This window comes from Vespa mandarinia, chromosome 9, assembly GCF_050613455.1.
Source record: "Vespa mandarinia isolate Hongniang chromosome 9, ASM5061345v1, whole genome shotgun sequence".
Lineage (NCBI taxonomy): Eukaryota > Metazoa > Arthropoda > Insecta > Hymenoptera > Vespidae > Vespa > Vespa mandarinia.
In genome coordinates this window covers 5,557,501-5,572,125 of record NC_140818.1, presented here as the reverse complement: position 1 = coordinate 5,572,125, position 14,625 = coordinate 5,557,501, and the positions used below count along the sequence as shown (strand labels likewise).

Genomic DNA, 14,625 nt, shown 5'->3' with positions numbered 1-14,625 from the left:
GGGTCCCCGCCTTAGGAAGAGTTCACCGTGAAGATTTTCAATTATGGTAAAAAGTCGAGAGAATCCTCCTGTAGTAACGTGGCAGACAAGAAAGAAAAAGAATGGGCGAGGAAAAGATTTTTTTGGAAGCTCCAAGCATGAACCAAGATCACGTACGATGGAAAAGTAAACGTCGCGAAAATTAGAGTCGCGCTCCCTCCTTTCGCGTTTCCACTAGACGAAGAGGAAAGGCAGGTGGTACGAGCGAAATATCTTCTCTCGGTATCTCTTTCTCTCTAGTGTTCCGAATTCTCTGAAGAGAAAGCAAGAAGAGCGACCGCGACAATGTCCAAGAAGATCGTGGCAATCTCTTATTTTCCGCGCGACCGATCCGCACGGTGCGAATTGGAAAACGCGAGCAGAAAGAAAATCAAGCCGATAGGAGGCAAGCATGAAGAAAGTAAGTAAGTAAGTAAGGAAGGAAGGAAGGAAGGAAGGAAGGAAGGAAGGAAGGAAATAAAGAAGGGAAGGAAAATAAAAAAAAAGAATAAAAATAGATAGAGAGAAGCGTAGGAGTCTAGGAGGATTTTCGTTTGGCGACGTTCCACGCCTCTGTGAGATCCTCTCACTCCCAATATACCACCAGTGAGATAATATACGTTCACACTTATATAAAATCCTGTGCGTGAGACGAAGAGATAGAGATATGGATACTGAGAGAAAGAGAGAGAGAGAGAGAGAGAGAAAGAGAACGAACATGTGAACGCACGATATCTTGGATTTTCGTGACATCATACGAGGTAGAAAGGTCGACTTCGGGTTGAAAGCTTTCCTCCTTCGTTTGATATCGATTTAATTCTACCGGCACCCTTTCCCTCCTCCAAGAATCTTAACGCTTGGTCGAATTTATTCTTCCTCCTTTTTCTTTAACCGATTGCGTAAAACTCATTGAACTCATTGAAAATACGATGAGAAAGGAGACGATGGGTAAAGGCGATGTGGGAAGAAAGAGAAAATAAGGCCGCGGTCAACCATCCCATAATAATATCTACTGGCACGTTGGAATCAGATTATCCACTTTGCGTCGACTAGGAACACGGATCATTGGTATCGCGAAAGGGAAAGAAAGAGAGAGAAAGAGATACAAAGAGAGAGAGAGAGAGAAAGATAGAGATGAGAGAGAGAGAGAGAGAGAGAGAGAAAGAGAGAGAGAGAGAGAGAGAGAGAGAGAGAGAAAGAGTAGAGTTTTGCAAAGGAAAGAAAAAGGGACGATTATTATAGTATCGATGCGTCGCTGATTTTCCATTCGACTGAAACAATCCGGAAAAGGTAAAAGAAAATTCGTTAAGTGGAAATAAATGGAACGTGGTAATCAAATGATCTATGAAAAAGAAAAAATGAAGTTAACATTAATATTTGTTAATTAAGGTTTCAATGTTATAACAAATATTAGATATTAGATATGATTTATCCAGAATTATTTTTATGAGAATCGAAGAAGAATTTTCATTCGATAGACCGAACTAACTTGTTCATTAAGATTCGAGATAATAAATTCGAATAAATGGAAAATGGTATGAATGAACTCAATTCGTATAATGCAATTAAATCTTGGATTATTTTCGCGAGAAAAGAGGAATGATAAAAAGAAATGTATCTCGATATATCTTATCGAAAAATAAAATTGATTATTTATAAAATTGTAGATGTTAGATATAAAAAAGTAAGAAAGAAAGAAAGAAAGAAAAAAGAAATATCCTTTTTCTGATAAAAAAAAAAAAAAAAAAAAAAAAAAAGAAAAAAAACCAATTTAAATCGTTTCGTGAAAGATAGATTATCAATCTCCAACGATTATCGCCTCTAAAGTATGCTTGAAACACCGATCCCATCTCGAAATTGTATCAGGACGCCAGATAGGATTACCGATCTGTCCTACATAAATATTAATTGCTCAGAATGTAAGCATGCGACGGTAAGAGACCGCGGTAAATCGTTCGTCGGCTTTTGTTCCCCTGTTCACTCTCGCCTATAAATCTCGTAGTAGAGAAAGGGTGAAGTAGAAGGAGGAGAAGGAAGAGTAGGAGAAGGATGCGTCGTGACCAGTGTCCCAGGTGGTCCGCATCTGCAGAGAATAGGTACTTTATACACTTTCTAAGATGTACGGCACGACCTACTCGAAATAAATGTTCCTTTCTCCCCCACCTCTATTTCTTTCTTTCTCTCTTTCTCTTTTTCTCTTTTTTCTTTCTCTCTCTCTCTCTCTCTCTCTCTCTCTCTCTCTCTCTCTCTCTCTCTGTCTCTCTTTCTCTCTCGCCGTTTCTCAATCTTTCACTTTCTCACTTAACATTTACGATTAAAATTCGATTAGAGATGCATGACACTACGAACAGGTATTCACTTTTAAAAAGATTCTAATTGTTTGAGATATTGTTTAGATAGTTTATCAAGAAGTATTTAAGTAAATTGTTTAAAAAAATAATAAGGACAAAGGAATAAAAATGTTCTTTTATAAATTCTTTAACATATTTATTATTTATAGATAAATGGAAGGAAGTTAAGAAAATAAAAGAAAATAAGAATTTTCATGATAGATCGATGAAAATACGATAGAATCGATATGGGAATTTTCGATGTATCCATCGTTTGGCTCTTCTTTCGTCTATGCACGTGAAGCACGTACGCGTGGGCGAGTTTGCAAGGGTTACACGTATCGATAGAGGACGAGAATGAAGAAATAAGAAGAAAAATCCTACGATCCTCGTGAATTGAACCCGACGGAGTGTATAATAATCGCAGAAGAAATAGAAAGAGAGAGAGAAAGAGTTGGGGGAGGAAGAGAGAGAAATATTGGAACGATCTCTCTCACTCTTCTACGCTCTTATACTTTGTCTCTTTTTCTCTCTCGAGATCCACGTGAGTCTCTTTCGTGACCCTCGACCCTGACGAACACACGATGAAATCGCCCTCGAGACTGAGCTCATTAATAATCGTTCGATGAACACGCTCCGAAGTTTACGCTCTTGCATTTTACAACCAGGTTCATTTGAAATAATGATTTATTCCTAGAATATATATCTACATTTTATTCCTTTTATTAGATACATATTTTAATAAAGGATATTCCTAATAATTAACGTTTATTATTAATGATAACAAATAAATTGTACAGATATCAAAGGAATATTGCGCAACAATACTTTTTCTTTCCTTTCTTTATTTTATTTTATTTTATTTATTTATTTATTTGTTTTCATTTTTTCATTTTTTTTTCTTTTTTTTTTTTTCCCCAAAGAAAATTCTCCAAATTGTGATGTAATGGACGCAAATTCGCACTCGGTATGTGTATACCGAGAATGATCATTGATAAAGAAAGAAGGTTTTATCCACGATTTTACGTTTTACGTCGATAGACCCCAAACGATAGGACTCGTAGAGCTCGATAAACGTTTCGACGTTAAGCTCTCGTTGGTGTATTACCCGTCGCGCTACAGTTTTGACCAAAAGCATTCGTGGAAATACGTAGGGATTCGTATCGTTTACCGCTTCTCTTCTCTACCAACGCGTTTTCCAAATTGGACACTCAATAGGATTGCTATTGAACGTGGGGCTTCGTTCGTCACAATGATTCCTACATGATCTAGATCAATCGATACTATCTCTCATATAGATTATCCATCATTAATAATTCGAACGTTATTACAAATATAATACCCATAATTATAGACAGGTCTATATCATTCTTCTTTTGATAATTATTTAATTACTTTTTTTTTATTTTTTCTTTCTTCTTCTTTTGTTTTTTTTTCTTTTTTTTTTTTTTTTTTTTTTGATAGACTTCGTTCGATACGATATCCAAACGGAATATCATACAGAATAATGATTTCATCGGTTTGCACAACCACATAAGCTGCTAATAATATGGCCGTTCGTTAAAAACGATAGTTAGCTAACGACCTGAAAATGAATTACAGAGACGTACGCGAATAATAGCTTTCGATGCTTAATTATCCATACTTTATATAGATTTGCTCGGTTTCGCTTGTCGATCGAATCAACGGGGTGTCGGTTGAATTACTTAGAATGATGAAAAATGTAATTACGATACGGTCGATAAATCAATAATTTTGTAGCGTTTCAAAGGCAATGTCATCGATACTCTGTATGTATTCTATTCGAGCTTCCTCCCCCTTCCCCTCTTTCTCTCTCTCTCTCTCTCTCTCTCTCTCTCTCTCTCTCTTTCTTGCTCGATATCATTATTACATGAATATCGATCGATTTAAAGGTTCGTTAAAAGTTATATATAAGCGACGATCATGAATATTGAAAGAACGTTCTCGAGCATTCTCGATGAAATAATAAAAATATAAGCTTGCTCGTTTATATTAACTTCGAAGAGAAACATGCCGAATAATTAATATCAAAGCGTATAGCAAACCCAGCTCGATATTATAATTAGCACTTTCATAGATGCGGTTGAAATCAGTATTATCTACGTACTGCATCTGCAATTGAATAAACTAAAAGCTTTGATTTTACGATATTATTAACGAGCGCAATGTTAATAATCGAGCTGATTGCAATGTGCAACGCAGATGTGAAATACTCGTAGGAAATCTTTAAAAAGTCATATATAACTATTGAAGACGCCAAGGACACTTAGGTTACTCTTGGTGCAGACAATTTATGATGAGGCCTGGCTACCATCAAAGAGGTCGAATTGAAGAGCCATAAAGCCGAAATAATTACTGTGAGAGTGTCCCTGCTGTTAAAAAATATACAGAGCTATTTTCTGAGAGAGTAAGCCGTCAAAATCTTCTTGAACTATTTCAGACTTACCTACGTAGGCACTAATCTAATTGTTCATTGCTTGAAATATAACTTGTTCCAAACCGTATGATCTCTTACAGTGACTAATTAAAAGGAATTAACATTCATTATTAACAAAACGTACTATAATTCTGGCTTGAATATTACGTTATCAATCTCAAGTTAAACAAAAATTTATCATCTTTAGTTATTATTATAATTGTAAATTTTGTACGAATCGTAATATAGTTATTATTGTTAAATTATCAAAAGTATGTAAATTTAATCAGATCGGCGCATTTTTATTTCGTAAGAACAGACAATAACAACGTAAAAAATTTGTATTCGAATAATCAATTTTGTCACGTAAAAAATAATTGTAATTCAAGAACAACGTACGATTTTCGAGTAAACTATAGTTTCTAATTTAGTGTGAGAATCGATCGTATGAAACAACAATCGCATTTCAACATCGTCTATGGAACTATGTAACGATTTGGTAAATTCATGTACATGCATTGGTAGCGGGCAAAGATACGACGATTTCTATCTTTCCCGCACATAATTTCCGATACTCAGTGTGCTACCCTCTTCGTATTTCCAGTTATCTAAGTACAACCAAGGAGAAAATCTAGATTGCATTTAAACCCACGAGATTCACACGCGAACGAAGATTTCTCGATTCTTACCTATATTTCGTGCGACGACTGTACGACCGCTGGTTAATAGCCATGCAAGGAGCAGCCCACCGAGCAGACCTTTCCGTCGACCCTTGCGGCACTCCATGGCACTCAGATTTCGAGCTCCGACTACGCCTGGAAGAAAAAAATAAGGATATTTTTATTACAAATTGGTTTCTTTATATTTTCCAATTAATCAATATTAATGTTAAATTAAACTGTAATAATAAATAATAATAAAATAATATACGATAATAAAGTTTCAAAACATTTCAAATATTTTCACAGGCGCAATTTGCAATTTTGATATTTCTAATACGAAAAATTTTTGTACGATCTAACGAAAACTAAAAACCAGAATCATCCAAAGTATTAGTCCAAAGAAGAGAATGGCTTCCCTTACCAATACGCAGCTGACATCAAGGATAAACGTCATAAATCAGCTTAATCCATCAAACCGAACAAATAAAACAACTAGAGAGATATGGAATGGAAAGTGTTTGTATTTATGTTTGTGTATATGTACGTGTCAAAAAGAGAAAGGGAAGATGGTTTGGGTTGGATTGGAGGAAGGGGAGGGGAGGGAGGGAGATAGAAAAGGGAAGGGGAATGGGAAGTGGGAGGGGGGAGGAGAAGGTGAAAAAAAGGCGTGGGTCGAATGTATACGTGAATGTGGGTTAACGAAGGCAAAAAGGAAAACAGTTTCGGCATCAGCATTTCGGCGTTTACCGAGCGCCGCACAATAGGATACCTTCGAATGAAAACATTCTACCCTGGTTTGCACGAGAGCGAAAAGATGAGCGAACGAGAGAAAGAGAGAGAGAGAGAGAGAGAAAGAGAGAGACAAAGAGAAAGAGAGAGAGAGAGAGAGAGAAAGAGAAGGATAAAAGAGAACACCGTACGCAGGGAGATGGAAATAGAGCGAAAGAGCGCCGCTGGCGTAGAATCCTCTTTTCCATCCCTCTCTCATTCTCTCTCTCTCTCTCTCTCTCTCTCTCTCTCTCTTCCTCTCTCTCTCTCTTTCTCTCTCTTCGATCGTTGCACCCACGTTTCGCGCGTTACCACACGACGAATCGTGAAAATGTACGGGCCATCGCGCCGAAAACATCGTTTTTTCGGTAAAACAACGCGCGTAGTTTTCGAAAAAGAAAAATAGAGAAGAGAGAAAAGTTTGCGTGAGAAAAAAAATACGTATATATATATATATATATATATATATATATATATATATTTATTTATTTATTTATTTATTTATTTTTATTTTTATTTTCCTTTTTCTTTTTTTTTTTTTGTTTTCATTCACTGGCACAAGACCAGATCACGCAATGCGTACATCGCGTTTTTATTTCGAAAGAATTTTGAAGTATACAAGATGATGCAACGAATGAACCCTTTAAAAATTTCGATCTCTTTCATACATGAAATTTCTTTTTCTATTTCTTTTTTTACGATTTCTACTCGATGGCGTCCGAGAAAAATTAATAATGAGGTGCATACACTCGCGAGCGACCAAGCTTTGTTTCTTTTCTTTCTTTCTTTCTTTCTTTCTTTCTTTCTTTCTTTCTTTTTCTTTTTTTGCATGCTCAGCACATTACGCTAATGCTCCTAAGGATTGAAATAGAGACAAACAGAGATAAAGAGAGACAAAGAGAAAGAGAGAAAGAGAGAAATAGAGAAACATATCTCATCCGTCGTCCTCGCATTTACTATTTGGAAAATTGCTTTAATGTGTTTTGTTTCATCACGCGTTGTCGCTCTAAACAACGCGTATCCCTCTTTCTCTTTCTCTCATGGTTTAATCCTCGCAAGTGCAACTGGAACTCTCGGTATCATACTCTTCATAAACATACATATTCACAAAAAGAACCCATCGAAAAAATGTGGTTCATTTTGCCGCCATCAAATATGCTCATTCTCTGTTCAAGCGATATAACGAATACCAACTGAATTTAACATACAAAACGTTCATTGTGTACTTGAACACAGTCGTTTGCATAATCATTCGCTTACAAATTATGCGAAATACAAATTGCTATATAAAAGCGACTTAATACATATGGCTTTCGTTGCTCCAGCATAGTCGGAATTAGTCATTGCAATTCATTTAGAAAAAAAAAAGAAAAAGTAACAATTTTAAGTAAAAACTATCTATTTTGTGATATTAGATTCTACGGGAAGTTAATCGTTCTAATCACTGAGATTAGAAGTGATAGTATCGCGATTAAATCTATTTACAAACTAGTAATACAAGATGGAAAGAAGGCCAGGAACTTAATAGACGTAATCCACCCTCGTAAAGGCGATTCGACTCGTTTGATCTTGACTCAACGGATACATCCGTGAGATACATCCGAACATTGTATTATACTGAAGTAACATTATTACTACCACTACGATGGATAGATAGATAAATAGATAGATAGATCGCATCGAACGACCATCGAACGGCCATCCAATATTCCGAATTTTTCCAACGACTCTAATTAAGTCGTGCACTCTCGTTCTCTGAGTTTGTATCGAGAAACCGTGCCTCCCTCGTTACTCCGTTGGCATTCGATGCTGGTTAATACGCTAGGCAGGATTAACGTGATTATCGCGGAAACATCTGTAAACCGTACGAGTTAACAATGATAATTGAATGCACCGCTCGTTCTCGGTCTACGCGAGTTACACTGAGTGCACTGCGCCAACGACGACGATGGGTGTTAGTAGTTGTAATAGTAGCAATGGCGGTCACATAGTGGTATATCTCTAATGGTCTACGTCCTATCATCGTACCAACCGATTCAGCATTTCGTTGCAAAATGCGTCTTCGTTTTCAAACGCGTGTGCTCGCACACTTGCTCAGCTTCGACGCATTACGCATAATTAATCCGACGATGGTATCGCTTCCTAATCTTGTATCTCTACGTCCATCGCGCGAATAGAATCGGCAGTGCACGATTCTCCTTTCATCGATGTAACCGGACAGTTTTCTCTGACTCTTTCTTTCTCTGGCTCTTTCTCTATCTCTATCTTCCTCTTCCTCTCTCTTTCTTTCTCTTTCTCTCTTTATCACTTTTTCTCTCTCTCTCTCTCTCTCTCTCTCTCCCTCTCTTTCTCTCTCTCTCTCTCTCTCTCTCTCTTTCTCTACCTATCTTTATCTCTATCTCATTCGCTGCCTCTTTCATTTCGCCTTTCTCTCCGTTGGCGAGCCAAGAGAGGAAACGTTGGTAATCGCACAGCACGTTTGTACGCGCCGATAATCGCGATAAGAGACCGACGACAATGAGATTCCCATCTCGGAAGTTGGAGTCTCGACGATGCTCGAAGAAAGAGGAAGAGAAGTTTAAAGCTTACTGTAAATATATATATATATATATATATATATATATATATATATATATTTACTTCATACTCGAAGCATACTCGAGTAATAAATGTAACGAACCTCGTCTAATTCGTTTCTATTTCTTATTTTGTTCGTATATTTTCAAAGAGATAGGATGTAAAAAAAAAAACAGTGAAATCATTAAAAATTAAAACTATATATTAAAATTATATCGATACACTTTCGATTTTCTTCCGAATGAAAATTTTTAATCGTACTAAAAGAAATTTCTTCGTTCGTATTCGATCCAAATATATCCTACTATTCTTGCATTATTGATCGTACATTAATACAGTGCTAATATACTAATGCGATGCTATACGGGTTGCTCATTTGAGTCTCATATCGCTGGTAAATAAAGTAGTAATATTCTCTCGTGACAATATCGGGCCGCGTCATCGATATTGGAAATACGCGGCCGTGATAAATAACTAGGTTTACGCTGATCGTATATTAACGGTATGACATTATCAACATTATTATCGCTTCGATTTAAAGATGAATAAGAGGGAAAGAATTGAAAAAAGGAAAATATTCAAACAAAAAAACAAAAAAAGAAAGAAAAACAAAAATGTATTCGTATAATTTAATCGAATCGATAATATTAACTTTCATTTATTTCTTTCGGATTTTAAGAATGGATCGATCGAAAGACTATCCCACCAGACCGAGGATAATATAATATCATGTCGAGCTTTCGAAGCACGCGAAGCTCTCCAAAAATTTCTTAGGTTCGCGTGGCTTTGGTGCTCACATTTGAACCATCCATTCCCTTCTCACCGAACGACGTAAATAGATCGAAAGCCGTCGATGGCGAAGGGTTAAACGTGAACGACACGCACACCCAGTGCCAACCCTGTCTTAGAGGAGAAAAGTAACGACGGTAGCTCTACTCTCTCTCTCTCTCTCTCTCTCTACATTTCTCTGTGTATGTGTGTGTGTGTGTGTGTGTGTGTGCGCATGTGTGTATGTACTACGTAACCTCACGCGGGTATTACTCACGAACGAGTAAGTAACCGTGGTCTAATCGGATTTCGAAATTTCCTCTACGTCATCGTTCTTGTAGTATAGAGTTCCGAAGGACTAAAACGAAAACAAAAAGATAAGAAAAAAAACGAAGAAGAGTAAAGGGAAACGCTCAAATGATACGACGGAATTTTCGAAATTACGATCGACATTTCCTCACTCCAATATCAATGACAATGACATAGGTACTATCTAGTATAGGTACTATATATTATTTATATACAATATAAAAGACAGGTACAATATTATTGTCATTATTTTAACGATCAATTGAATTGAATTGTATAATATCAAAAAATAAATTCTCTTAGAATCGTTATCATTCATAGAGTAAATCGTGTTTTATCTTTAAATGGAACGAAGTTCGAATTTTATTACATCTTTGCGATACTTTATGTGGGACACTCAGTGTATATATATATATATATATATATATATATTTATATATAAGATGTACACGTATATACCTACATATATTCGTCTACGTATCTCAAATCTTTTATCCTTTCGTCGAGAGCCTCCTACCCACCCTAACCGCTCCTTCCAAGTTTTCGTTGAGATACGTTCGAAATGCTCGAACATCGATAGATTGAAGCGAGCCACTCCCACTCTTTTATATATATATATATGTGTGTGTGTGTGTGTGTGTATGTATATATATATACATAAAAGAAAATATATAGAAATATATAGCATATATATCTTCTTCTCGAGTATCCCTGGACACGCTCGACTATGCTATCTTCTCCTTGTCACTTTTATCTTTGTCAGTGTCCTTCACTTTTCTTCCTTTCTTCTTGAGTTTACTTACCCGTCCACTACGTTATTCGACTTTGTTCACTCGCTCTAATAAGACGTAAAAAGAAGAAAGAGAAAGGAAAAGAAGCGAAAAAAAAAAAAAAAAAATAAAGAAAAAAAAAGAATAAGAGAAAGTAAATAAACAAAGGACAAAGAATGAAGTCGTATACAATTGCTATATGTATTATACGAACCTAGAAAAAAAAAAAAAGAAAAGAAAAAGAAAAAAGAAAAAATTTTTATCCGAGAGTAGGATTCCTATTTTTAGTTCCTACGTACTCCTACTCTCGAGTAACTACGTGCGATGATCTTGGTTTAGGATCCTCCACGGAACGAGGGCTTGCTTTTCACTTAAGACCGAGAGAGACGAGAGGGTCTCTAACTGCTAGACATTATTCGTTATTACGGCGTGCGTACGGTAGGGACCAAAGAGTGGGAGGGAGGGTGAAAGGGAAGGAGAGAAGAGTGGTACTCGCTACGGCTTGGGCAACGTCGATAAATCTCAAGGAAGAGGAAGATAAAGTCCGGTGGGTATACGGGGCTCAAAAGTGAGGATCGTCTTCCGCCGTGGAATCCTCTTCTTTTTACAGAGGCTCGTTCTTCCTCTACCTTTTCTCTTTCTATCTCTTTCTTTCTTTTTTCTTTCCCCCTCCTCTCACTCTCTCTCTCTCTCTTTCTCTCTCTCTCACTCTTTTTCTCTTTTCTCACACCTATGGCTCCCCTCGGCCTTTACCTCGGTGGCAGATTTCCATCGGATAGTGGTGGCTACTGTAGTGAAAAAGAGAAAGTAAATGAAAAGATAGATAGATAAATATATGAAGAGAGAGAAAGAGAGAGAAAGAGAGAGAGAGAGAGGGGAGAGAAAGAAAGAGATAGAAGAGAAAGAAAAAGGGAGACAACACGAAGAAGAGCCTCCAGTGACGCGAGCAGTCATCTGCTCTGCCAACAACGAAAGTACCAACGGTTAAAGCCACCTCGAAAATCTTTCTTCTCTCAAGAAAACGTCTCTCGAGAAACGTCGAATTACTTTCGTAGATTGTTTTCTTCTTTCTTATTTACTCTCCTTTTCCTCTTGACGCCGTTCTCTATCATTCGTTCATTGTTTTACCTTGCGAATCTTTTCACGAATCTTCTCAGATTTTCTTTTTTTTTCTACACACACACACACACACATATATATATATATATATATATATAACTGGACATGATATGCGATAAATGATAGAAATCGAACAAATTGTGTCTTTGTTCGTACAGGGTTACTATGTTCTTCCGGTTTCAAAGCACCATCTCTCATGCCCGACAGGCACACGCGCTGGAGCGCATAAATTCGTTCGTTAATCGCCAAGCGATAACAATAATCGTCCGAGATAATCGTTCAGCATTAATATTAATGAAGCGTTCGTAATTGAAAATTTCGAGCTTCGATTGAGCTCACTGCGTTATTCGATTGAACGAGATGAATGTAAATCGAAGGTATGTGTTTTTCTACGATTGACATCTCCTTTGAATATTATTACATATTAATCAACGAGAACAAAGAAGTATAATATTTATTTAATAAGATTTCCTATTAAATGACAAAGAGAAATAATAATAATCATATCATGGAATATAAATCGGTTTATAGTCAGACTCTTACATCGAGATTAAAAGGTCCGTCGATTCAAATGCGAATCATAATTCAGCATGATACTTAACTATTACGTGTAGAAAATGATTTTTCTTTTTCACAATCGTTCCCTCGCCTTCCCTCTTTCTCATTTCGAGATATGCCGGGCGTCGAAGTCTCCCCCATCCATCGAGTATCCCTTCTCTTGCGAGCCTACCAACGCGAACATTTTGTGCTGCACCTCTAATGAAAAGCATTCTCTGTCCCTTTCTGTTCCCTTTTTCCACCCTATTCTACTATCCAACATCTTTTTTCTTCTCCCTCGATTCTCATAATTCTTTCTCTCTCTCTCTCTCTTTTTCTCTTTCTCCCTTCTGCTTTACAACAAGCAATACAATTCGATCGATTGATAAGATAAGAACAGAAAGGCGCGTATCGAGTCACCTTTAACGACAAATAATTCGGTGAACTCGCTTACGCATAGCGCAAAGCACAAAGAAAAGACTGAAACAAAAATCGAAAGTGAGAGAAAGAGAGAGAGAGAGAGAGAGAGAGAGAGAGAGAGAGAGAGAGAGAGAGAGAGAGAGAAAGAGAGAGAAAGAGAGAAAAAGATTAAGAGTCAGTGAGTAAAAGAGAGAGAGAAAGAGAGAGAAAGAGAGAGAGAGAGTGAAAGGGTGAGAAATGGAAGGACAAAGTCGGAGGGAGAACGCGATACACGTCGTGAACGTAGTAGGGTTATTAATTCTCAGACAGTACCACTAGCGTAACAAAGCCATCTGGTAATGGGCTCTTTCCCTGCCCGATTACATGGTCGGAAGAAAGATAAAAAAAGAATGAGAGAGAGAGAGAGAGAGAGAGAGAGGGAGAGAGAAAGAGAGAAAACAGGAAAAGCATGAGGCTTCTACAACGCGTAGATCGTTGCTGAGGTTTGGAGCACTTCAACAAATTTTTCTTTCTCTCTCTCTCTCTCTCTCTCTCTCTCTCTCTCTCTCTCTCTCTCTTCATATTCATCTTGATCTTTTTTTCTCGAGGAACGAACGAAAGCGAATACAAGAGAAACTCGATTAGCATGACATTTACATTTTTTAAACGAATCGCGCGGCAAGGAAAAGTTCGCTGTACGAAGAAAATCTCGTTTCTACTCTTTTCTCACGATACGTACATATGTATGTACATGTCTATGTATCCATGTATTTGTTTCGTAGTACTCGAGATTTACAGATCTACCGTACACTAGAACGGTATATCTTTTCTTTTCTACTTACAGCATCATATATCCTAATCACTATATTCCAACTTCCTGAATTAATCGTACGAGCTTAAAAGAAAAATTAAAGTGAAAATTTTATTATCCTTTACTATACTGAAATTCTTTATTGCGTGCTATTTACTCTATGAACATTAAAAGAGATTAAAATGTGAACTTTTGCCTTGTGACATGCCATCGACGACTAAGAAAGAAATAAAGAAATAAAGAAATAAAGAAATAAAGAAAGAAAGAGAGAGAAAGAGAGAGGGAAAGAGAGAGAGAGAGAAGTCTTTACGATTTTATGATATATCTATCTACTTATTTACTTTATCCATTTCTATTTCGATCGTTTTATCTCTACGTTACCACGAATGATCTTCATCTGACAATATTAAAACTAAGAACAAGAAGAAAGAGTAAGAGAAAGGAAGATTCGTTTTATTTTTTACTCGAACCAAAAGAAAGAAAGAAAGAAAGAAAGAAAGAAAGTTCGGTCGTCTCGAAAGAAAAACTTTTCTTATTTCTCGTCTAATATCTCGGTCGACGACGCATCGTTGAAAACAGAGAAAACGTGCAATACGAAGAGAAACTATCGAATCGATAAATATAAATCACTCCGAAGTAATCTAATCTCAATAGAAATAAAAATAAAAAACAAAAAAAAAGAAAAAAAAAAGCAAAAGCTATAAAAGAGAAAGAGATTGATGGAAAAAAAGAAAAGAAAAAATAGAAAAGTAAAGAGAAAGAAAAAGAAAAAAAGCTTCGGCCTCGGAAAATTATCGTCTCGCTTCCATGATTGTTTATCGATCATTAGAAAAACCATTTCCGTTGAGCCATTAACGACAGACGACAGTGGAAAAGACGAAGAGCAGTCCGAACGATTTTATCGCGTCGACGTCGATTTTAAAGTCCAAAAGATACGAGCCGTATCATGGCGGTATTTCGATGGATGTAATATATACCCAACGTTGCGGTTAACATCGGCTTGTGGTTTTGATTTGCGATTGGCAAATGGAATCGCGCGTTCTCCTCTGCACCATGGCGTCGATTCTCGAACGTAATGGATCGAACTTGCCTCGGGTTCTCTCTCTCTCTCTCTCTTTCT

General features: G+C 36.8%; 1 protein-coding gene across 8 annotated transcripts in view; it reads right to left on the bottom strand.

The window, feature by feature from the left end:
• Positions 1 to 14,625, bottom strand: part of LOC118443240 (latrophilin Cirl) — a 265,059-nt gene that overhangs the window by 144,508 nt on the left and 105,926 nt on the right. For all 8 annotated transcript variants that reach the window (XM_035869905.2, XM_085659306.1, XM_085659302.1 and 5 more), the window contains one exon: positions 5,475 to 5,600. In XM_035869905.2, coding sequence (XP_035725798.1) covers positions 5,475 to 5,571 — 97 coding nt within the window. In that variant the 5' untranslated portion in view covers positions 5,572 to 5,600. Of the gene's footprint in view, positions 1 to 5,474; positions 5,601 to 14,625 lie in introns of those variants that run through there.